Raw genomic sequence first — 26,226 nt, 5'->3', positions numbered from 1 at the left:
GACCGCTGAAAACATGGCAGCTAGACTTATCTTTGGAAAAACGCGTTTTGAAAGCGCAAAACCCCTCCGCGAAAAACTACACTGGCTCCCAAAGAACGCACTGCTTTCAAAATCTGCACCCTGGGTCACAAAATTATCTACGGTGAAGCCCCGGGATACATGACAGACCTGATCGACTTACCAATTAGAAACACATCCGAATCAACACGAACGTACCTAAATCTACACTACCCAAGTTGCAAAGGACTCAAATTCAAATCAACTAATGCATCCAGTTTCTCCTACATAAGCACAGAACTGTAGAACACATTACCAAAACCCTTGAAAACTACGTACGACCACCTAAACTTCCGGGAAAAACTAAAAACTAACCTGTTCAAAAAGGCATACCCTACCAATCCAACATAAATGCCTGATCTCTGCAACACAACAAAACTAAAGTACGTAATGGACATAACACAAGTCTTCCGTTGTACGATTCCCTAATGTGGCTGTGTCACATGAACTTTATCTTACCACAACATACACTTTGTATTTGTTCTCACTGGAGTCTGCAAACGCCTCTCCGGTACTATGTAAGCCACATTGAGCCTACAAATAGGTGGGGAAATGTGGAATACAAATGTAACAAATAAAAATAAAAAATATATATAATGTCTCATTTCTCCTCCTACCTGGACATTTTAATTTTCCAGATCGTGTTGGTTCCATTCTCTTTTATTCCTTTCCTCTTCTTGGTTTCCACTTCTATCCCTGGTTCTTTACCTCCTCCCTATAGTTTTATTTTATTTATTTATTTTATTACATTTGTACCCCGCGCTTTCCCACTCATGGCAGGCTCAATGCGGCTTACATGGGGCAATGGAGGGTTAAGTGACTTGCCCAGAGTCACAAGGAGCTGCCTGTGCCTGAAGTGGGAATGAAACTCAGTTCCCCAGGACCAAAGTCCACCACCCTAACCACTAGGCCACTCCTCCACTGTTGCTACTATTTGAGATTCTACATGGAATGTTGCTATTCCACTAGCAACATTCCATATAGATGTCAGCCCTTGCAGATCATCAATGTGGCCGTCCAGGCTTCTGCTTCTGTGAGTCTGACGTCCTGCACGTACGTGCAGGACGTCAGACTCACAGAAACAGAAGCCTGCGCAGCCTTCTACATGGAATGTTGCTAGTGGAATAGCAACATTCCATGTAGAATCTCCAATAGTAGCAACATTCCATGTAGAATCTCCAATAGTATCTATTTTATTTTTGTTACATTTGTACCCTGCGCTTTCCCACTCATGACAGGCTGAATGCGGCTTACATGGGGCAACGGAGGGTTAAGTGACTTGCCCAGAGTCACAAGGAGCTGCCTGTGCCTGAAGTGGGAATCCAACTCAGTTCCTCAGTTCCCCAGGACCAAAGTCCACCACCTTAACCACTAGGCCACTCCTCCACTGTTGCTACTATCAGAGATTCTACATGGAATGTTGCTATTCCACTAGCAACATTCCATGTAGAAGTCGGCCCTTGCAGATCACCAATGTGGCCGCGCAGGCTTCTGCTTCTGTGAGTCTGACATCCTGCACGTACGTGCAGGACGTCAGACTCACAGAAACAGAAGCCTGCGCAGCCTTCTACATGGAATGTTGCTAGTGGAATAGCAAAATTCCATGTAGAATCTCCAATAGTATCTATTTTATTTTTATTACATTTGTACCCCGCGCTTTCCCACTCATGGCAGGCTGAATGCGGCTTACATGGGGCAATGGAGGGTTAAGTGACTTGCCCAGAGTCACAAGGAGCTGCCTGTGCCTGAAGTGGGAATCAAACTCAGTTCCTCAGTTCCCCAGGACCAAAGTCCACCACCCTAACCACTAGGCCACTCCTCCACTGTTGCTACTATTTGAGATTCTACATGGAATGTTGCTATTCCACTAGCAACATTCCATGTAGAAGTCGGCTCTTGCAGATCACCAATGTGGCCGCGCAGGCTTCTGCTTCTGTGAGTCTGACATCCTGCACATACGTGCAGGATGTCAGACTCACAGAAACAGAAGCCTGCGCAGCCTTCTACATGGAATGTTGCTAGTGGAATAGCAACATTCCATGTAGAATCTCCAATAGTATCTATTTTATTTTTATTACATTTGTACCCCGCGCTTTCCCACTCATGGCAGGCTGAATGCGGCTTACATGGGGCAATGGAGGGTTAAGTGACTTGCCCAGAGTCACAAGGAGCTGCCTGTGCCTGAAGTGGGAATCAAACTCAGTTCCTCAGTTCCCCAGGATCAAAGTCCACCACCCTAACCACTAGGAGTTAGTTTACTAAACAGCTGATAGTAGTTGGGGGTTTCTTGTATTATATTTTACAGTAAATTTAAAGGCAGAGGAGGGTTTGAGGTGGGAATGATGTGCACAAATGCCACTTTAATTTTCCCCTTCCACCTCCTATTAGTACCCCAAACACTTCTATCCAGAGGCCCCACTGGCCTGCTGGTTGCCCTTTCTCCACCTTTCAAAGGGGCATAGCCAGACCTCAACGTTTGGGGGGGGGGGGAACACTTTGATCCCCCTCCATGCTGCAACCCCATATACCTTGGCTGGCGGGGGTTGATGATGATTTTCTCCAGCGCTGTTCTCTGCGCATTGCCTGCCCTGCTTCCTCTCACATTACTAAAACCGAGCATACACATGACATGAGAGAAAGCAGAGCAGGCAATGCGCAGAGAACAGCGCTGGAGAAAGGCTTCAGCTGGTGGAGGTTGGGGACCCCCGCCAGCCAAACCAGGTGCCCCAGATCCAATCTGGGGGGGGGGGCAAGCCCCCACTGTAGCTATGGCACTGATTGACTGGCAGATATCTGGCCCTGGCACATCCTAAGGAGAAACAGTGGTACTGCTCTACACAACTGTCAAAACTAAAGTGAACTAAAAAAATGCAAGGGATGCAATTCTTAATATGTGGCCTGGGTGCAGAAAAAAGCTAGTCCCAGCTCTACCATATTCCGTGCACTGTGATTTTCTACTAAGGGACCTCAGAGGGCCATCCTATTTGGGATGAATTTCTTCTTCCTTTAAAATAACAGTGCAAGTTAGATTAATCTAAATAAAAAGGGAAATGGAAATGGGACTTGATATACCACCTTTTTGAGGTTTCAAAGTGGTTTACATATATTCAGGTACTTATTTTGTACCAGGGGCAATGGAGGGTTAAGTGACTTGCCCAGAGTCACAAGGAGCTGCAGTGGGAATCGAACTCAGTTCCCCAGGATCAAAGTCCACTGCACTAACCACTAGGCTACTCCTCCACTGGAGCTGATACTGTGATGTCATAATGCCTCATTCCACCAATAAGAGCCAACCTCATCAGTGATGTCACAATGGCTTGATTGCCGGATACGTGGCTCACTTCTGATACTGTGATGTCATAAGGGAAAGGGGGAAAGGGAAATGGGACTTGATATACCGCCTTTCTAAGCTTTTTGCAACTACATTCAAAGTGGTTTACATATGTTCAGGTACTTATTTTGTACCAGCGGCAATGAAGGGTTAAGTGACTTGCCCAGAGTCACAAGGAGCAGCAGTGGGAATTGAACTCAGTTCCCTGGCATCAACCACTAGGCTACTCCTCCACTCCCATCTGACTTTAAACAGATTTCTCTGAGTCTTGCAAATCTTTTCTTTGTCCAATAAACCTAATTTCTTTCATTCATAATTTTGGATAAGAACTCCGCTCTGCATCTGTATTAGCTGAGTTAGTCTAATGCCTGCATGGGCTTCTGATTTCAAGTAGCACAACAGCACTCGCACATTTATTTAGAACTTTTTATACAACTTTAAATCACTAATTAGTAATCAATGAGCATGAGGATCTTTATATTTTTTCTTCCATTATTTACAAGATCAGCTTAGGACTGGGCTTCAGCGAACCCTCAGGGTACCTCTCGCCAGTGACCTCACCCACACCCCTCAGCCGGACTGGGATTTCTAATTTTGAAAAAGAGAATGCATACGCAAAGTGAGCTATAAGTCCGGATGGTGTCAGTATTGTCCCTAGTGAGACTGAGGCTGTAGTGTGTGAGAAGCAGCAAACCCAATAACAGCGTCTACCAGAATGTGTTCCTGGAGGAACAGCTCAAGGAACATGAAATATAAATTGTAACAAGACACCTCCTCTTCCACCACCACCAATTGAATGTTGCTGTCAATGGATGGCCTACCTGTCTCGCAATACATATTTCAGAATTGCCAGCACTACAATGAAGAGAACTAGAATACGGAGCACAGTCAGCTTCTGGCTTCTTGCAAATGGCATTCCTACAACAAAGACACAAGAAATCCACATCATCACCACAATATGCTCAGGACCAGCTCTTTGAATCTCTGGGAGAGCCATGCCTGAAATATCTGGCACTCCCCTTCTCCCCTGGCATCCTGCTCCCCTCCCCCCACTCCCACAGTGTAATTTCTTGCCCATCACTGTATATCCTTAACTGCTGTACTTGCATTCACCACATCAAAGTGGATGGATGACCTACTGATTTCATTTATGCTGCTAAATGCCTCGGATCCTGGTGTCCGTCAGAAAGACTATATCTTGTGGAGCTACTTAAGAATATGTTTTGATACTTATATCAAACTAGGCAATGCCAGCCCAATGTACACAAAGATGGGCCAGATAAAAAGAAATTAACTCATTTGTGTCCCTTCCTCTCCTCTCTCCTTCACTCAACACGTGTGCGGCAGCAAGGCTCTCTGGAGACACCCCCAACCCTTCTATCCCAAAGCAATGAGTCGGCTGAGCCTCCCCCTTCACAAACTGCAAATGGGGAGAGAGATCTATTCTCTCTCCCCCCCCCCCCCCCCCCAAATAAAAACCACACAACTCTCTCTCCCTCTTTACCTGAGCTGTGCAGAAGATGTAGACAGGGCCCAGCTGGGAAAACAGGAAGGATCACTTCCACAGTCAGTCAGCGAGATGCATTGCAGTTCTTGGTGAGTGACGCTCACTGATAAAAGTGTGGCTACAGGCAGAAGGAAACAAATTACAAACACCACATACAACAGCCTAAGTGTCATGTCAAGCCAGCACAGCGCAGCACACTGGGAGGAAGCCAGGAGGAAGCCCAGAAAGGAGTGGTGCAGTGCAGTGCAGCTCAGCCTATCTGAAAAGCAAATATTGCAGATACATGGCTCTGCACTAACTGAGGGAGCAATGCCACTCCTAGCTTACAGGAGGAGACGGCTGGCCCCTCCTCCTGCTTTTCTATCTCCCATCATGCCTACGTGAGCTGATCTCTTCCATCACACACGCCTGCACCTCCTGGCAGAGAGCCAAGTTTATCAGCAAAAAAAAATCTGCAAACCTTCCTTTCCAACACTGATAAGCTGGCAAATGCTTTCCAAATAACACAGTGACAAATATCTCTTTCACAGTCCCCTGCACCCTATTCTCAGGCCCATAGGCAGGGCCGCCGAGAGGGGAAGCGGGGGGGGGGGGGGGGGCAAAATTCCCCGGGCCCGGGCGTCCAAGGGGTCTCTCTCCTTCTGCTCCCAGACCGCCGGCGCTGCAGTCCCTGGTCTCACCTGCCTGCCCTCGACTCTGTTGACAGCCCCCCTCCGTCCACCACAGGGCCCCCTGCATTCAAATCGGCAGCGCCTCGCCTCCGTGTGAAAGTGGCAGATCGCCTCCCTTGGGCCTTCCCTCACTGTGTCCTGCCCTCGACTGATGTAACTTCCTGTTTCCGTGAGGGCGGGCCCGAAGGGAGGCGATCTGCCACTTTCACACGGAGGTGAGGTGCTGCCGATTTGAATGCAGGGGGCCCGGTGGTGGACGGAGGGGGGCTGTCGACGGGGCTGGGGGTGGGCGGGTGGAGACTTGGGACTGCGAGGACTGTGGCCTGAGAGCAGGAAAGGGAGGTGACAGTGGTAGTGATTGGGGGGGAGGGTCGGCTTTGCCCCGGGCCCAGCTCAGACTCTCGGCGGCCCTGCCCATAGGAGACAACTTTTCAGAATTATTGGGTGCGCTAAGCCCAATGGAAGTGACCCCCTCCCTCCCTGGACACATACAAGGCATTCTCTCAATATTGGGGGTGCTCAAGCACCCACAGCACCAGCTCCTATGCTCAATCCAGGAAATGGGCATGCTGGGCTCACTGCCCCACAATCGCAGCTTCAGGTTGAGAATCAGGAGTCTTCCTTGCCCCGTAGTATTGGGGGTTATTTGATAACTCGTGCGTACGCTATGGAGTAGACTCTCTGGAAACATGAGTTCAGAACTTCATAACCACTTTGGTCACTTCGAGCACCAGCTGACAGAAGCAGCTCTGGTGCTGCCACATTCTTTGCTGAGTTTTCCGCCCACCTTCATTGTCTTCCAGGCTCTGATTATGAAACACCAAGCAGAAATAACACCATTCTGGAGTGAGGTGTGTTTGCACTTTACATTTCTAGGAGACAAACACTAGTCGTGCACTGGTTCAGGAGGCACAGCCCAACTGGTCAAATGTTTCAACACAAAGTTACAAGGAAGTTGTGAATTCAATGGGCTTCCTCAGGTGGGATCCGAACACACTTCACTGAACCGAACACTCTAGTAGTAGCAGCTGTCTTAAAAAGCAGAACCAGAAAACCTGGCCCACTGTTGGGCAGACTGGATGGACTGTGCAGGTCTTCAGCTGCCATCATTTACTGTGTTAAGATGTGGTGAGCATTCCTTGTGGTTTCTTTATTTATTTTTATTTATTTATTGCATTTGTACCCCACATTATCCCACCTTTTTGCAGGCTCAATGTGGCTTACAGAGTAGGGTTATGTTAAAGTTAGTAAATGATTAAAATACAGTTGATCATGAGCTGAGGTAAACAAGGAGTTAGCTAAAGTCAGTACATGATTAAAATACAGTTGATCATGAGCTGAGGTAAACAAGGCGTTAGATGGACAGATGCTGGGTGGCTTATGTGAAGTGTTTTAGGTATTCAAAACATGCAGATATACGAGAACATTTGAAATTAGGGTCAACCCCTTTCTGTGGGTTTTTTTGCAACAACATTCAAAGCGGTTTACATAGTAGATACAGGTACTTATTTATACCTGGGGCAATGGAGGGTTAAGTGACTTGCCCAGAGTCACAAGGAACTGCAGTGGGAATCAAACCCCAGGATTCCCCCCCTGCACTAACCACTAGGCTACTCCTCCTCCACAACACTACATTGAATATCAAAGAAACCAAATATCACCACTAGAACAGTAAAAACTAGAAACCCTAAGGGAAAGTGGCAAAGTCTTTGTGATAGACTAGAAGTGTGTGACAGCGGCCAAAAAAGCAAACAGGAAGATAGGAATTATTAGGAGAGGGATGCAAAATAAGACCAAGAATATTACAATGCCTCTTGTATTGCTCCATGGTACGACCTTACTTTGAGTATTGTGTTCAATTTTGGTCGCCGTATCTCAAAAAGGATATAGCGGAATTAGAAAAGGTTCAAAGAGAAGTGGCCAAAATGATAAAGGGGACGGAACTCCTCCCATATAAGGAAAGGCTAAAGAGGTTAGGGCTCTTCAACTTGGAAAAGAGACAGCTGGGGGGGGGGGGGGACATGATTGAGGTGTATAAAACAGGAGGAATTTTTTTTTTAATGCAAAGAATAGTTAAGCTCTGGAACTCATTTCCAAAGGATGTGGTAACGGTGGTTAGCGTATCTGGGTTTTTAAAAGGTTTGGACAAATTCCTGAAGGAAACGTCCATATTCTAATATTGAGATGAGCGTGGAGGAAGCCACTGCTTCCCTGGGATTGATAGAATGGGATGTTGCTACTCTGTGGATTTCTGCCAGGTACTTGTGACCTGGATTGGCCACTGTTGGAAGCAGGATACTGGGCTGGATGGACCATTGGCCTGACCCAGTACGGCTATTCATATGTACTAGACTATAATACATAGTACAATGCAATAGAAAGAGAATTCAACCCATAACTGGTTAACTGCCTAAACAAGACCACATAAATAGTAGTCCTGTCACTGGCCATTTTAACTTATCCAGTTAAGTGCCATCCGTACGCACATGCCCAGATATTTAATGCCAGTGCTGGATGTGGCCCATCACTGAATATCTGTGCATAAAGCTAGTTGCGATTTAAGAAAAAAAATCACTGACCACCGCCAGGTAAACATTTACCTCACTCTTTTTTTCAAGCCTTACAACGGTGACGGTGAGAAAGTGGGGTGGGCAGTTGACAGAGAAGAGGGGCCTCATGTAGAGGATGGTGCATGTCCAGGATTTGTTTTGTAAGATTTGAATACTGCACAATCTGCCATTCTCGGCAGTTCACAAAACATACAGTGTGAAAAAAATGACCATAACATTCCACAATAAGAGACAGTTTAAGATCAGAAAACTTCCCAGCAAATCATTAACCATAATTTATCAGCAATTCCAGCTAAAGGACTTTATGACATAGATCTATTCCCATCGTTAAACAGTATCTGTGCAAGCACATTGAAACAAATAAACCTTCAAGGTCTTTTTGACTTGATTTAAGAGTTTCTGAGCTCTCGAAGAGGCAGGTAGCTTACTCACAGATTTGGTTCTGCAATATAAGAAATTGATTTTCTATATTTCTCCAAACAGTGTGAAAGGAGAGGATGTCATGATGCAGACCTTAAAGCTCTACTCGGTTGGTGTAAATGTAAACTCACAGATCTAACAGAAGTGACAGCAACTGGCCTTGCTGAGTTTAAAGTGGGTCTGGACAGATTCCTGAAGGAAAAGTCCATTGATCGTTATTAAATTTGGGGGGTTTGCCAGATTCTTGGGGCCTGGATTGGCCGCTGTCGGAGACAGAGTGCTGGGCTTGATGGACCTTTGGTCTTTTCCCAGCATGGCAGTGCGTATGTACTTATGACTGCATTAATTAGAACCTTAAATACACGCAGCAAAACCTTATAACATTTTCTGAATTTAACGGGTAGCCAATACAAACATTCTAATGTGCCTGAAATATGGTCATATTTGGATAAGCCAAAAAGCAACCACACGGTTGCATTTTGGGCTATTTGAGAGCTCTCAGGGTCTGTTTTGGCATATCCTCCCAGTGGAGGTGGTGGGGGTCAAAAAAAGCTTGGGATTAACACATAGGATCCCTATCTAGAAAAAGGAGGGAATCAAGGCAAATCTTTAATGACCTTCATACATAAACAAGGCACTTGGGTATAATCCGCACAGAAGGGCAGGTACAACTTTAATCGCCTTGTTGGGCAGACTAGATCTGACTCCTGCTGGAATTCTGCATGACTGCAGAGCGCAGAATTCAACATTTCACACAGAATCTCTGCTCTGAGGGGAATTTTAAAAAAATTACGGGCCGGTCTCCACAGCCCATGGGAAAGGAAGGAAGACAGGCTGGCTGGCTCCCCCACCATCCTCCCCTCAAGCCTCGGTGGGTCCTCCCCAGCCTGTGATAAAGGCTGGCTGCCCCCACCCCCGGGCCTACCTAAGCACGCCCTAGTGGTCTTGTGGCCTCTTCGGGGGCAGGAAGGAACCCCACTCTTTCCTGCCCGCTGCCACCGTTGTCTGGCTGGTGCTTCTGCTTCTTCAAAATGGCTGCCAAGACTTCAAGAGGTAATCTCGTCAGACTGCCGCAGGAAATCTCAGCAGCTCATTTGGAAGAAGCAGCAGCACTGGCCCAGAACAGTGGCAGTGGACGGGAAAGAGTGGGGTTCTTTCCTGCCCCGAAGAGATACTTCCGATGCAGCTCCTCTTCCTCCTCCTACCTCATGGATGAGTGCAGGGGCAGCTGAAAAATAAATATGGATATGTGTGGGTATAGGGATGAGGCAGCTGTAAAAATGTCGGATGCTATGTGTGAGTGCAGGGAGGGGGCTGTAAAAAAGATGGATGCTATGGGTGCTGGGAGAGGGACTGGGAAAAATATGGATTGTATCTGTGTACAAGGAGGGGGCTCTGACAAGCTTGCAGAATTTGCAAATTTTGTGCACAGAATTTTGCTGTCATTTAGGATTGTTACTATGTAAATGCACCAGCTCAGTGCTGACACAGGAAAAGGGCAGATCAGGAGATGTTGGACTGAATGCATGTTGGAATGCATAGCTAGAGCAGTTCTCGGAGGGGGGGGGGGGGGGTAGATGTCATGCATTGTCTAATAGAACATTTCCAATCTAACACCAAAAACAAAGTACACAGAGGAAGAGCAGGACATCTAGAGAATGAAGGCGGCAGCTGACACAGATTGCCAATGGAAGATGCATGCTGAAATGGACCAATGGAGGAGGCAGCAGGTGACCAAAGCAGACCATGGACCCCAGGAAGACACAAGCTGAAACAAAGCACCAGGATCGATCCAAGGAAGGTGAATATGGATTAGAGGGTAGGAATTACTCTGTTGTGGTGTTAAGAGGCCTGGCCGCTAGTCACATTAAACTGTCAAGTGAGCCAGGACAAAGAGAGACATGGCCACTTCACTGTGTCACACATTCAATCCACTATTTAACTAGAGCAGAATCTTTAGAGTTAATTCACCAAACTCATGTTAGGACAGTCACTACACAACATGTGCAACCAAATTGTTTCTCACAAGGGTCTAACCGGTTCAGCAGCCCAAGCTAGAAATAACATTGCACCCACCCCCCAGTATAATAAGTATAATGCACACAGTAAGCATGCAGAATCTACCCAGCCTTCAGGATACTGAGACCCACTATTGCATTTTTATTACGAAGGAACATCCAAAATCCAAAAAGAAACCAAGATGAATAAAAAAAAGATAAAAACATAAAATGAATCTCACGCACACAAACAAGAAAATCCTACAGAGCTAAATTCACAACAAAACTATTATCTGAAGCAAGAATAGGTCTCCTGATAGATAATACCATCTGTCATCAAAACACCTGAGCCCTCCTCAGCATTTAGTTAAAATATGTATTTATAAGTAATTATGCAACCTTTTACTTATAACATTACATACTCTTTATTCATATATCAAAACCTACATAAAAACATTCATTCATTATTATTATTATTATTATTAGCATTTGTATGGCGCTACCAGACGCACACAGTGCTGAACACCTGACATAGACAGACAGTCCCTGCTCGTTTTTTCCTAATTGTATACAAAAAAAACTGTACCGAAGGGGAAAATATACTGCTTAACATACAAAACCATTATCCTTAGTGTTTTCTCAAATTGTTTTTGAATATTTTTGAATTGCCTATTGCTCATGTTTGATCTATTCTTACTGTACACCGCCTTGAGTGAATTCCTTCAAAAAGGCGGTAAATAAAACCTAATAAATAAATAAATAAAATGCACCTTTCAAAAAGGCAAAACCACTGATCTTGCGATTAAATAGTCCCATATGTATTCATGCTGTATGTCGCGACTCCACCATGCACTGTCCACGTTAGTCTTTGAATGTATAACTACATGCAAGTCCTCTCTCCTGAACAATATTCTCTCCCAACGGACAGGTATAAATCTCTGATAGCCACTTGTAGTCCCAATCAAGTGAGTAAACTTTCCATCATTCGTAACTTCTTCTTTTGCTCTAAACCCAATATGGTGCCTACAGCAACCTTTCTCAACTTGACCATCCAAGGATATCAGAACCAGAAACTACAAAGTGCATAACTACAATCCTTGAGTTGAAGTTTTATTTTAACTACATAACTATGTCTAAGATTCTGAATCTGTTACATTCTGCTAAAACTAAAGACCACCATAAACCTCCTCTGCATTAAGGGCCAGATGCATCAACCAAACGTTAAAAAATCTAAAACGTTAAAGTCCTTAACGAATTTTAAAAAATGAAGAATGCACCAAAAAAAAAAACAAGTCGCACATGTTCGGTGCGGTACTGTAAAGTAGAATGCATCAAACTGGTGTAATCCCCATCGGTAATCGGCCCCTAAGGCATGCGCAGAGCAGCCAAGAGTTATGCTGTCTGCTCTGCGCATGCCACAAACATCAAAACAACCAAAAAAAGAAAACCAAAACACAAACACGTTGCATGGATCGGGAGGGGGCAAAGGCGCTCGTCAGGAGCGTCCTTCACGGATGGCCTTGCCCCCCCCGCCCCGCTCGAGTTCGCCGCTGACCCCGCTTCCCCCTGCATCAAAACAAAAATCAAAACTTAAGGCTGCCCCGGCCCCCTTCCCTTCCTCTCTTTCCCAGCTCCGCCTCCCGCCATCCTCCGCCCCCGTGCCCCCCCATGAGGTCGTCGCCGCCACTCCCCCCTCCACCGGGCCCCCCTCCTTCTAACCGGGCCCGCACGGCGCCTCTCACCTCTATGTGAAGGCGCTGCACGGGCAGAAAGAACAGCTGATGCCTCTTCGCCCAGTCTTCGCGTCTCTCCTTTCCTCTTGGGCCTGCCCTTCGTGTACGTACTATAGACGTAATCTACTTAGATTTCAGTAAGGCTTTTGACACGGTTCCCCACAGGAGGCTCTTAAATAAACTGGATGGGCTGAAGATGGGACCCAAAGTGGTGAACTGGATTAGGAACTGGTTGACGGACAGGCGCCAGAGGGTGGTGGTGAATGGAGTTCGCTCGTAGGAGGGAAAGGTGAGTAGTGGAGTGCCTCAGGGATCGGTGCTGGGGCCGATTCTGTTTGTGAGTGACATTGCCGAAGGGTTAGAAGGTAAAGTTTGCCTATTTGCAGATGATACTAACATTTGTAACACAGTAGACACCCCGGAGGGAGTGGAAAACATGAAAAAGGATCTGAAAAAGCTAGAAGAATGGTCTAAGGTTTGGCAATTAAAATTCAATGCGAAGAAATGCAAAGTGATGCACTTAGGGAGTAGAAATCCACGGGAGGCGTATGTGTTAGGCGGGGAGAGTCTGCTAGGTACGGACGGGGAGAGGGGTCTTGGGGTGATAGTATCTGAGGATCTGAAGGCGACGAAACAGTGTGACAAGGCGGTGGCCGTAGCTAGAAGGTTGCTAGGCTGTATAGGGAGAGGCGTGACCAGCAGAAGAAAAGAGGTGTTGATGCCCCTGTACAAGTCGTTGGTGAGGCCCCACCTGGAGTTTTGTGTTCAGTTTTGGAGGCCGTATCTTGCTAAGGATGTAAAAAGAATTGAAGAGGTGCAAAGAAAAGCTACGAGGATGGTATGGGATTTACGTTACAAGACGTATGAGGAGAGACTTGCTGACCTGGACATGTATACCCTGGAGGAAAGGAGAAACAGGGGTGATATGATACAGACGTTCAAATATTTGAAAGGTATTAATCCACAAACGAACCTTTTCCAGAGATGGGAAGGCAGTAGAACGAGAGGGCATGAAATGAGATTGAAGGGGGGCAGACTTAAGAAAAATGTCAGGAAGTATTTTTTCACAGAGAGGGTGGTGGATGCTTGGAATGCCCTCCCGCGGGAGGTGGTGGAGAGGAAAACGGTAACGGAATTCAAACATGCGTGGGATAAACATAAAGGAATCCTGTTCAGAAGGAAGGGATCCTCAGGAGCTTAGCCTTGAATGGGTGGCAGAGACGGTTGGGAGGCGGGGATAGTGCTGGGTAGACTTATACGGTCTGTGCCAGAGCCGGTGGTGGGAGGCGGGGCTGGTGGTTGGGAGGCGGGGATAGTACTGGGCGGACTTATACAGTCTGTGCCCTGAAAAAGACAGGTACAAATCAAGGTAAGGTATACACAAAAAACTAGCACATATGAGTTTATCTTGTTGGGCAGACTGGATGGACCGTGCAGGTCTTTTTCTGCTGTCATCTACTATGTTACTATGTTATGTTAGATCCTATCTATTATACTGGCAACAGTCCACAGTGTTCGGCAGCACCTCATCCCCACCATGGGCACTGATCTGTAGGATACCAAAAGGATTGATACTGTCACCTATTCTGTTCAATATCTACCTCAAGCCACCAGCCAAATGGATTTGGTCGATGGACACAGTTCTACATCTATGCAGATAACGTGCAGCTACTCATTCCCACTGAACCTGACTTACCCAGAGCCCTGAATAAACCGACTACCTGTCTAACATCAATTGAAGAATGGGCTAAAAACAAACAACTTTGCCTAAACCCAAAGTAAAACTAAGCTTCTATGGGTCCCTAACACAAGTAGGCACATACCCAACATCAAAATCTCTTCTGTCATGAATCTTGGAATACAGCTAGATTCAATATTTACTCTGATTCCCCAAATCCAAGCAACCTTCAAGAGCAGCTTCTGTCACCCCCTAGTTGTGCATGCCATGACAACATCAAGACTGGATTATTGTGGAGCAGCACTGGATCATCTTTTTGTGCACCAGAACAGGCAATCTCCAGGCAGGAGTCGCTCTCAATGCTGCTTTGGTGAGGACTCTGGGAGATTTCAACAACTGCCCTGCCATGGGACACCAGAGCAGCACTGGATCATTTTTTCATGCACCAGGACAGGCAGTCTCCAGGCAGGAGTCGCTCTCAATGCTGCTTTGGTGAGGACTCTGGGAGATTTCAACAACTGCCCTGCCATGGGACACCAGAGCAGCACTGGATCATTTTTTCATGCACCAGGACAGGCAGTCTCCAGGCAGGAGTCGCTCTCAATGCTGCTTTGGTGAGGACTCTGGGAGATTTCAACAACTGCCCTGCCATGGGACACCAGAGCAGCACTGGATCATTTTTTCATGCACCAGGACAGGCAGTCTCCAGGCAGGAGTCGCTCTCAATGCTGCTTTGGTGAGGACTCTGGGAGATTTCAACAACTGCCCTGCCATGGGACACCAGAGCAGCACTGGATCATTTTTTCATGCACCAGGACAGGCAGTCACCAGGCAGGAGTCGCTCCCAATGCTGCTTTGGTGAGGACCTCTGGAGATTTCAACAACTGCCCTGCTGTAGGACAACTGAGCAGCACCGGATCATCTTTTCATGCATCATGACAGGCAGTCTCTGGGCTGCAGCTGCTCCTGACACTGCCTTAGTGAGGACTTCGGGAGATTTAAATTACTGCTCTGCTGCGGGCTGTGGCCATGGGAATGTGCCTGAAGGGGCGTGACTAAAGGGGCAGGTTCAGCCCCTTTGGAGCCCCTTCAGAGCTGAGACTTCTGGCCGTTTGGTGAAACAGAAGAATAAGTCTTCAGCAGGTCAACCTGAGGAAGCAGGCCCAGGTAACATCGTAGGTCCGATGGATCAGCATATTAAGTCAAAGAATCAATTATCTACTCCTGGCCCAGTCTCTCCTATTGAGGGTCTTTATCATCAGGTGAACAAACCCCACCCTCTCATCCAATGTCTACACTTGTGGAAATTTAATCCCCTCTTTCTGGGGATTTTTTTGTCCCTTGGTGATAGGAAGATCTCCAAGGACCCTCCTCAAGTATCTGTATTAAAGGAGTCCGTTCCAGTTCCCTATTCCTGTTTCAGTGCCAGCAGAGGTTGTTAGTCCAGGTTCATCTGTATGTGCTAGTTCTTCGCCTTTACAGTCTGATATGACTTTAAAAGATCTTTGGACGGTAGTTACAGATATGGAGAAAATGTTACAAGTTAACTTGTCTCAGTTTTCAAGACTTGCTAAATATACAGCGGAAGCTTCTGCTAAAATGTCTGAACAAGATAAAAAATTAACAGTAATTGCAGATCATTTGGATAAACTTGAGACACAACACTTTGATGAATCTGCAGCTACAGCCGTTATGAAGGCTAATTTCTCTATACATGTACAACTTCAGAAATTGGAAAACATATCCAGAGCTCAAAATTTGTTTTTGTTGAATTTTCCTATTACTCAATATGAAATATCTTAAGGAGATTCTACAATTCCCTCAGTGGGAAAAGGTGGTTATTGTCCAGGTTGGGTCTAGTTTCCAAAAAGTTACATTTGAGTGGACTTTTGCTGTCTTGTCCTTTCTTGGATCACTGCTGCTGCTTGTACTGTCTGCTTGGATACTGCAGTGGGTTGTCTCCTGCTTTGTTTCTGTCAAGTTGACATAGCAGTCATCAGATATTTTATTTGTTGCATTTGTATCCTCGTGATAGGCAGCAGTTCAAGGCCTATACAGCATTCCACAGAACTTGCTTTTCGAGTCCACATATCAGCTCCACAGAGTACGTCATTGAGATCTACAACAATTTCTAGCACACACAAAAAAAAACGATTGTGTTTATAAAAGCATGGGTGTATCTGTAGCATATTTAATGATTAGTTCCTGTTCTATATACATTTAAGAATTTGATATTGAAAGATATTGAAGAGATGGAACAATGTTCTGGACTTGTTAATCTCATTAAGGAGGAGAAATTAAATTTAAGACACTCGAGTCAAGAACCCTCCATTGTCATTAGGAGCTGACAAAGGAGGGGCTAACTTTAGTTTGCATAAAAAGGAACACATGCTCGAATTCAGACACCAGTTGTTAAGATTCCCAGAGTTACCGCTTGCTTGCTGAAGATACTTCTGATTTCTTGGCGACTTTGACTGCAAATCACACTCGTGAGGGTTTGCAAAAAGGCTTTTTTCACCAAGGCAGATTATCGCTTTTTGAATTATATTTTTTCAAAATTCCAATTTTATACATTCTCATAAAAGTACACAAAAGTTTAACAAAGCCTCCTGGACTTCCAATAGTGTCTGCAAGGGGTTCTTTGTTACAATGGTCTTGCAAATATCTGGATACTTTTTTACAACCTCTGATTGTCTCGTTCAGATCTTATGTGCAAGACACTACACATTTTTTTTTAATTACTCTCCACTTTAGGCTACGTGGTTCCACCAATTTTTTTTGACATCGTTAGACGTCTGTTCTTTGTATACAAGTATTTGTAGTTGTGGAAAATGCTTTAAAAATGGCTCCATGTCCTCATTTAGTACATACCTACCTTTTTAGTTCAGTTGACAGAAATAGCTATGATGTGTAATTCTTTTCCTTTTGAGGACAATATATACCAACAGATTTCTGGAGTGGCAATGGGAGTGTCATGGACAAGGAGGCCTTTGCAATCTGTCACAGATTCAGGGGAAACGTGAGCTCTTGGGCTGCTGCTGCCGAATGGCAGCAGCAGGCAAACCTTCCAACGAGGAATGGAACAGACTAGAAGTGCAATAAGCACACAGGCAATACTAAGAAACGGCACTTTGCTAGGTAGGAACGGGGTACACAGGAACTGAGCTTAGCTAGGCAGGAACAGAGTACACAGGAGCAGAGCCAAGTAAAGCTAGAAGAAAGGCACTCAAGCAGGCCGTTAAGGCCGAACTGGAACTTGTGCACACCAGAGCCCTCTCATAAGGGCCACAAGGCTGAACTGGAACCCAGGCACAAAGGCAAAAGAGAAGGCACATGCACAGAGGCAGAGGCAAACACAAGAAGGCTGAACACACACAAGTAGCAAAGCTGCACTGGAGCCCACAGAAACACAAGGGCTAAAGGCAAGCCCAAGCATACAAACAAGGACCTAGGCAGAACACGAGACAAGGCAGACTAGGCAGAACACTAGGCAAGGCAGACTAGGCATAAGAGCTAAACCAGCACACCAGCAAACAAGTAAGGGACATAACAGTGGTGACAAACAGACACACACACAACAAGCAAAAAACCCAGATAGAAGTGCTAACCCTAGCACACACAGGCAGGAACAGACTTGGGTATAGCAGAAAGCAAGAACAGGGTAAATGGGAACCACACAAAAGGCAAGGCAAAGCTGGGCCACACAGCCACTCAAAGGATAAGGGGAGCCACACAAGGAAACAACTCGAGGCTGGGCCTCAGGGCCACTCAAAGGGTAGAGGAAAGCCACACAGAGGAGCAAGGTTGTGCCACACAGCCACTCAGATTCAAACAACAGATCAAACAGGCAATAACCAAGCCAGAACCCTAGCACACAGGCAGGAACAGATAAGAAACAAGGCAGAAGTGCCACACAGGCACACTAGCAAACAAAAGAAAAAAGGCAGAAGTGCCCACACAGGCAAGGAGACAAGGCAGAAGTGCTACAAGCACACAGGCAAACCTGGAGACCTTTGGCTTTGCAAAGGCACCGATTGAATGCCCTCACCTTCCTTATGAGAGCCTTCACTGATAATGTCATGACCACAGGAAAGAGGCTTGGAACACACTGAACACCAGAGTGAGGTTTGGAACATAGAAGAAGTGGTAGCAGAGGCAACAGTGCAAAGAAAAAACAGTCTGGAGCCACCTCTAAGGCTGACAACCGGAAAACAAGGCGAGTCAAAGTGGGGTCACGACCACAGTCATGACAGGCAGTATCATTTATGCCATCTATTGCTAACCTATTCATGTCTTCTCCTTTGTTTTCTAACGCACTGTGCTGCTGGAAATATATCAATGATATTTTTGTTATTTGGAAAAATACTGGTGACAGTTTCATGCAATTCATAATCTACTTATTTATTCTTGTCATTCATCAATCAAGTTTGATTATCTGTTTGCATCCTTCTGAATTAACATTTTTTCAATGTTAAAATCGCACTTGTGAACAGATTTTTTCTCTTTCCAACCATTCTAAAGAGACTGATCGTAATTGCTTATTGAACTATGAAAGCATGCATCCTGCACAATCCAAAGCCAGCCTATCTTCTCACAGTTCCTTCATTATTGAAGGACCTACGATTCTAATAATAAATACGTCCATACTTCTGAATAATTATGTGAGAAACTTTTGTCTAGAGCCTGGACAACCTTCCCTTTGTGACACTTTTAAGAGACACAGAAAACAAGATGTATTACAGCCTACAAAACCTACAGTTTTCTCCAGAACCAATATGGCCAGCAAACCTGTAAAAGCACTGATGTAATAATGGCCTAGTGGTTAGGGTGGTGGACTTTGGTCCTGAGGAACTGAGTTTGATTCCCTCTTCAGGCACAGGCAGCTCCTTGTGACTCTGGGCAAGTCACTTAACCCTCCATTGCCCCATGTAAGCCGCATTGACCCTGCCATGAGTGGGAAAGCGCAGGGGTACAAATGTAACAGAAATAAAATAACTAAATAAATGAATAGAGATAATCAGGGGATAGGGTCATGGTAAGCATAGTGAAAATTGGAGGAGACGTGGTCTGAGTCATTGCCGAAGTTGCAGGATCAGGTTTTATATATATATATATATATATATATATAGGATCAATGGAGTACCATAATTACAGAACCAATACAAAGTACTCCACTGTACATTTTACTTGTTAGAATATATTTGCAATAGAAAAAAATAAGAGAAAAGGAATAAAACCTCAGACAACCAGCTATTTTGCACTCTTTTACAAGTGCTATAAACGGAATCTAATCACTGGTACACACACAAAAAAAAAATATCCTTTAATACTAACTCATCAAAATGCAAAAACTTCTCCCGATACTATTAGTGATAATACTTCACTTTAAACTGAACTGTCTCCTGTGTGGTAAACATCCATTGGTGACCAGGGTTTTGCTATGTTGCTTCAGGGAGTCCATGGGCCATTTTAATAACTGATAAGTTTCACCCTAGATACTAAAAAAAAAACCCCGAAACACTGGCTATCACTAGACGTTTACCACATATGAGAGACATATGCTTAAAGCTACAGTAAGAGGCTTATTTTCAAAGCACATAGACTTACAAAGTTGCACAGTAATCTATGGAACTTTGCAAGTCCAAGTGCTTTGAAAATGAGCCCAAACCCCATAGGCTACTAGGTGGTCTATGTATTTTGAAAATGAGCACCTAAATGTTACAGAATCTTTAACAGCATTGGGAGAAGTTTATTTGTTTTTTTACATTTGAATGAATTGGTATTAAAGAAACAGTTTTTTTTCACCAATAGTAACATAGTAGATGACGGCAGAAAAAGACCTGCACGGTCCATCCAGTCTGCCCAACAAAATAACTCATATGTGCTACTTTTTGTGTATACCCTACTTTGATTTGTACCTGTGTTCTTCAGGGCACAGACCAATGATCAGATTCTGTTTATATGAACTCATAAAGGTATGCCATAATGGGTTACCTGAGGCTTTGTTCCCTCCTTTTGTGTATTGCAAATACACGCTTAGGAATAAAAAGTAGAGTTCTTTGTATTGTTTGATTTGTATGTTGTACTATTCAAATATTGCATAATATTCTGTACACCCTGATTCAAGGGGAATTTATAAATTAATATGCTATTGCCATTATTGTTCTCCTGTCCAAAGCTTACTAATATCAGAGAATGCTGGCAAAACCAGGCAACAGCCCAGGGACTCACATCTCTGGGAAGTCCAAAATTTTTCAAGGAAGAAGTTTTACGTAGCTTACAGTTTCATGTGTAGGGCAGTAAATGGTAGTGTCACTGCCCCCACCCTACCCCACGTGACTGCTGCTATTCTCTGTAGCTGCCTAATGTCCTTGGGTTTCTGTCAGGTACTTGTGACCTGGCTTGGCCACTGTTGGAAACAGGATACTGGGCCAGATGGACCATTGGTCTGATCCAGTATGGTTACTGTTATGTTCTTACGCTGAAACACTTGACTCTGTGGGATTTGTTATGGAAACTGTCACCACCAGAGTTCTTGAAACAATCTCGCCCTTGCTGATTGTATTCCCCTAGCCTACGTCTCTTCATCCAATCTTAGGTATATACTTTACACTTTCCTTCTTGCTACTTAGATTTCAGCAAAGCTTTTGACATGGTTCACCACAGGAGGCTCTTGAATAAACTAGACAGGCTGAACATAGGACCCAAAGTGGTGAACTGGATTAGGAACTGGTTGACGGACAGACGCCAGATGGTGGTGGTAAATAGAATTCGCTCGGATGAGGAAAAAGCGAGTAGTGGAGTGCCTCAGGGATCGGTGCTGGGGCCGATTCTGTTCAATATATTTGTGAGTGACATTGCCGAAGGGTTAGAAGGTAAAGTTTGCCTTTTTGCGGATGATACCAAGATTTGTAACAGAGTGGACACCCGGGAGTGGAAAACATGAAAAAGGATCTGCGGAAGCTAGAACAATGGTCTAAGGTTTGGCAGTTAAAATTCAATGTGAAGAAATGCAAAGTGATGCACTTAGGGAGTAGAAATCCACGGGAGACGTATATGTTAGGAGGTGAGAGTCTGATATGTACGGAAAGGGAGAGGGATCTTGGGGTGATAGTATCTGAGGATCTGAAGGCGACGAAACAGTGTGACAAGGCGGTGGCCGTAGCAAGAAGGTTGCTAGGCTGTATACAGAGAGGTGTGACCAGCAGAAGAAAGGAAGTGTTGATGCCCCTGTATAAGTCGTTGGTGAGGCCCCACCTGGAGTATTGTGTTCAGTTTTGGAGGCCGTATCTTGCTAAGGATGTAAAAAGAATTGAAGCGGTGCAAAGAAAAGCTACAAGAATGGTATGGGATTTGCATTACAAGACGTATGATGAGAGACTTGCTGCCCTGAACATGTATACCCTGGAGGAAAGGAGAAACAGGGGTGATATGATACAGACGTTCAAATATTTAATCCGCAAACGAACCTTTTCTGTAGATGGGAAGGCGGTAGAACTAGAGGACATGAAATGAGATTGGAGGGGGGCAGACTCAAGAAAAAATGTCAGGAAGTATTTTTTCACAGAGAGGGTGGTGGATACATGTGGAATGCCCTCCCATGGGAGGTGGTGGAGATGAAAACGGTAACGGAATTCAAAAATGCTTGGGATAAACGTAAAGGAATCCTGTTTGGAAGGAATGGATCCTCAGAAGCTTAGCAGAGATTGGGCAGCAGAGCCGGTGGTGGGAGGTGGGGCTGGTGCTGGGCAGACTTGTACGGTCTGTGCCCTGAAAATGGCAGATACAAATCAAAGTGAGGTGTACATATAAAGTAGCACATATGAGTTTATCTTGTTGGGCAGACTGGATGGACCGTGCAGGTCTTTCTGTGCCGTCATCTACTATGTTACTAACACACATCCCTCTTACTGCCCTCCTGTTCCACCTATGCACAGGTTTGGGGTCTCAGTCTGATGGCCCTGGTTTATAGCCTCTGTCCCAAGTGTTGGCCAAAGTGGAAAGACTCCCAGCACATACAGTAGGCCGGATGGGCCACTACAGGGTAGTGACAGGGAACCCAGACACCCACCTTTCGGAGACGATCCAGCTGACCCTTGTAAACACCTCTGCTGGACCCATAGGAGCCAACTTTTCAAAATGATTGGGGCTGCTAAACCCAGTGGAAATAACCCCTCCCTGGACACATACGAAGGCGGTAGAACGAGAGGACATGAAATGAGATTGAAGGGGGGCAGACTCAAGAAAAATGTCAGGAAGTATTTCTTCACGGAGAGAGTGGTGGATGCTTGGAATGCCCTCCCACGGGAGGTGGTGGAGAGGAAAACGGTAACGGAATTCAAACATGCGTGGGATAAACATAAAGGAATCCTGTTCAGAAGGAATGGATCCTAAGGAGCTTAGCCGAGATTGGATAGCAGAGCCGGTAGTGGGAGGCGGGGTTGGAGGTTGGGAGGCGGGGATAGTGCTGGGCAGACTTATATGGTCTGTGCCAGAGCTGGTGGTGGGAGGCGGGGCTGGTGGTTGGGAGGCGGGGATAGTGTGGGGCAGACTTATACGGTCTGTGCCAGAGCCAGTGGTGGAAGGCGGGGCTGGAGGTTGGGAGGTGGGGATAGTGCTGGGCAGACTTATACGGTCTGTGCCAGAGCCGGTGGTTGGGAGGTGGGGATAGTGCTGGGCAGACTTATACAGTCTGTGCCAGTGGTTGGGAGGCGGGGATAGTGCTGGGCAGACTTATACGGTCTGTGCCCTGTAGAGCACAGGTACAAATCAAAGTAGGGTATACACAAAAAGTAGCACACATGAGTTGTCTTGTTGGGCAGACTGGATGGACCGTGCAGGTCTTTTTCTGCCGTCATCTACTATGTTACTATGTTACAAGAAATTTTCTCAATATTCGGCTCCTATGGCTGGACCCACCCTGTCCCCCCCCCCTCTGCCCCCTTCTCTGGTCACCCTGCCCCTCCTCCCCCCCCCCCCCTTGAGTTAGGTACCAGTGAGGCAGTTAGCGCAGAGGCGGAAGCTCCAGTTCCCACCGTCGGGTAACGGGGTTAAGTGCTTAGAAGAATGACGTCGGGAACCAAGCGCGCGAGCAGCAGGAACTGGAAGGAGGGTGTGGCCGAGCCCTGAAGGGGGCGGGGCAGCGGCACAGAAGGAAGGACCGATGCCGATACCTGTCGCGCTCTTCTCTTACCTCGCATTGCCTGTGTGTGTGTGTCTGTCAGCCAGTGAAGCCCCGCCCCCCCCTCTCCGCCCACTTAAACCCAGCCCCGGCCAGCGCGCGCCCACCCGCCCAAGGAGGTTAGATTATTCTCGATCATCACTGTCGGGGAGGTGTGACGTCACTTCCTTTGCGTCTCGAGCTGCGAACGGAAGGAGCGCGCCGCTCACAGTCAGGGGTAACCGAGAGCGACCTGGCCGGAGACAGCTGACTGAGCAGGAGCAGCAGCAGTAGAGAAACCCCGGGGCTTCCAGGCCTCCTGTGCCACTGTTTCCCAGGCCAGATTCATTGTGTTCTGTTGTACCGTCCCCGGGCTCCAGTCTTTTCCCTGGTAGGTAGGTAGAAGACTTTGATGGGAGGCTGCAGGTTCTGGGTGTGAGACTGGACCCTGCAAACAGTGGTGGGGACTTGTGAGCACGTCGGCAAAGTAGCAGCAGCTCCTTCTACACACAGCTACCAATCCCATATGTTGTATCCCATATGCCATCCCTAGATAGTGTAAGCACTGCAAAGTCCATAACTGTGTGCTTACATAATTTGAGAAAGTAGCGCATAACTACATACCCTGTTTCCCCTGAAAATAAGACCTAGTAGAGGTTTTGCTGAATTGCTAAATATAAGGCCTCCCCCGAAAGTAGGACCTAGCTCCAAATTGTATCTTCCGCCTCCCGCCCCCCCAGCTGAGCCCGCCCTCAACTCCCCGACATATTACCTTCCATTCCGTTCTGGACACGCTGCCCTGCGTTTAAAGCTCAGCTGTTATTTTAAGTCGCTGCGGCAGCTTGAGTCCAGTCTCTCCTGTCAGTGTCCCCAGGTATTTCCTGTTTTCGCGAGGGCGGGACATTGAAGGGAAAGGCTGAAGTCAAGCCGCCGCTGCCCTTCCCCACAGACGTTCGGCAGCCTCCTGACATCTTTAAAACTGGGTGAGGGTCCCAACAGAAGGTACATGGGGGGGAAGGGAGAGAAGGGGGTATTAGGAACCCTAAGGACTAAGCTTATTTAGAATGCTGTACTTAACTTACGGTAGGTAAATGGAGATTCTGTGCACTGTATTGCTCAGTCTCCTTCTTTTTCGTTGTAGGGGGATTGTTGTGCCGAATCATGTTTCAACAAGCTGTATCAAGGCTTCTCCTTAATTTACTTAATGCTGACTTCTTGTCCTGCTGCTGTGAAATTAAAAAGGCTGCTGAAATTCTAGGAAGCTACTGCTAAAAGTTGGTGGCCATTTTCTCTAAGAAGCTGCAATTTTACTGTAGTACAGTATTTTGAACAGCTTGTAGCCTCTGCAGCTGATATTGAAGTAAGTCTTGGAGTAAAGAACTGCAATAATCCAATCATGTTACCGTGTTTCCATGAAAATAAGACATCCCCTGAAAATAAGACCTAGCGCATCTTTGGGAGCAAAAATTAATATAAGACACTGTCATATTTTGGGGGAAACAGGGTAGGGGCGTCCATGTGTTCAATGCATGGGCAGGACATGGCTGTGTTTCCTAGTTACACAATGCACATTTGCTTAATGCCCATTCATGCTAATTGCTCATCTATGCTAATGCACATTTATGCTTAATGTTAAGTAGAGGACTGTGGTAGCCGTGTTAGTCCACTCTTAAGGTTATCAATAGAAATCAAACAAAATAAAACATGGAAAAGAAAATAAGATACCTTTTTTTATTGGACATAACTTAATACATTTCTTGATTAGCTTTCGAAGGTTGCCCTTCTTCATCAGATCTTTTCCATGTTTTATTTTGTTTGATTTCTATTGATAACCTTAAGAGTGGACTAACATGGCTACCACACTCCTTCGAAAGCTAATCAAGAAATGTATTGTTATGTCCAATTAAAAAGGTGTCATCTTATTTTCTTTTCCTTGTTTTGTTTGATTTCTGTTGATGCTTAATGTTGATACTGCTGATGTTCACACAAAAATGCTTAAGATGTGCTCACGTATGTTTACACATGCTCGTCCCTCTTTGTTAAATTGTACAGCGCTGCGTAACCCTAGTAGCGCTTTAGAAATGTTAAGTAGCAGTAGTATCTGCATTAAAGCACATGTACGCTTAATGCTCATCTATGCTTAATGTTGATACGGCTGATGTTCACATAAACATGCCTAAGAGGTGCTTTCATATGCTTACACATGCTGAATGTTGATTCTGATTGATGATCATACAAAATTTCATCCAGTAATACAACCGGACATTACCAACAATTACAAAACACAGCCAACATGAATACCAACAAATTGCTCATGATAATCTACTTCCTCCCCTTAATCAACCAGGCATGGACCACTCCCAATACAAAAACAATCTACCCACAACACATACAACCCAATTACAGCTTACCAACCCAAAAGAATAACAACCAACTAAAAGGAAAAACAAACGCAGCCGGAAAAAAAAACAACAAAGGGAATAAAGGACACAACAGAACCAAATACCAAGAAAACAGGCAAATAATAAAAATTAACACAACCAAATCCCAAACGGAACCTTACCGACCAATCCAAATGGGATATATAAACGCCAGATCAGCAGTAAATAAAACAGAGGTTATAACAGATGGGATCACCACAGACAATCTTGACCTCCTATTTATCACTGAAACCTGGATCCATGACCTTAAAGACCCCATAATCTTAGATTTATGCCCACCAGGATACAAAATTACCCACTGGACAAGAAACAGAAAAAAAGGAGGCGGAATAGCCATAATTTACAAATCCGAGTTTACCATTACAACCACAGCCGAATCCATTCTGCCACGGTGGCCGTAGCGAGAAGGTTGCTAGGCTGTATAGAGAGAGGTGTGATCAGCAGAAGAAAGGAAGTGTTGATGCCCCTGTACAAGTCGTTGGTGAGGCCCCACCTGGAGTATTGTGTTCAGTTTTGGAGGCCGTACCTTGCGAAGGATGTTAAAAAAATGGAAGCGGTGCAAAGAAAAGCTACGAGAATGGTATGGGATTTGCGTTCCAAGACGTATGACCAAAGACTTGCTGACCTGAACATGTATACCCTGGAGGAAAGGAGGAACAGG

The 26,226-nt window shown here is 45.6% G+C and overlaps 2 protein-coding genes across 5 annotated transcripts in view; one reads left to right on the top strand and one right to left on the bottom strand.

The window, feature by feature from the left end:
- Positions 1-23,175, bottom strand: part of LOC115476065 (hexosaminidase D-like) — a 63,046-nt gene extending 39,871 nt beyond the window's left edge. The window contains exons 1-3 of one of the 2 annotated variants that reach the window (XM_030212197.1): positions 23,158-23,175; positions 4,893-5,013; positions 4,210-4,306 (exon numbers count right to left, since the gene is read on the bottom strand). In XM_030212197.1, the coding sequence (XP_030068057.1) occupies positions 4,210-4,304 (95 nt within the window). In that variant the 5' untranslated portion in view covers positions 4,305-4,306; positions 4,893-5,013; positions 23,158-23,175. Of the gene's footprint in view, positions 1-4,209; positions 4,307-4,892; positions 5,014-22,957; positions 23,040-23,157 lie in introns of those variants that run through there. The other variant, XM_030212196.1, reaches the window with a different exon arrangement.
- A 108-nt stretch (positions 23,176-23,283) lies between these two features.
- The window catches only part of MLST8 (MTOR associated protein, LST8 homolog), a 29,278-nt gene continuing 26,335 nt past the window's right edge, over positions 23,284-26,226 (top strand). Inside the window, exons 1-2 of one of the 3 annotated variants that reach the window (XM_030212285.1) lie at positions 23,284-23,515; positions 24,266-24,484. The gene's annotated coding sequence lies outside the window, so the exon portion shown is untranslated. Of the gene's footprint in view, positions 23,520-24,265; positions 24,485-26,226 lie in introns of all 3 variants that reach the window. The other 2 variants (XM_030212284.1, XM_030212286.1) reach the window with 2 other exon arrangements.

This window comes from Microcaecilia unicolor, chromosome 8, assembly GCF_901765095.1.
Source record: "Microcaecilia unicolor chromosome 8, aMicUni1.1, whole genome shotgun sequence".
NCBI classification, from domain to species: Eukaryota; Metazoa; Chordata; class Amphibia; order Gymnophiona; family Siphonopidae; genus Microcaecilia; species Microcaecilia unicolor.
This window is presented reverse-complemented; position numbering and strand designations above follow the sequence as displayed.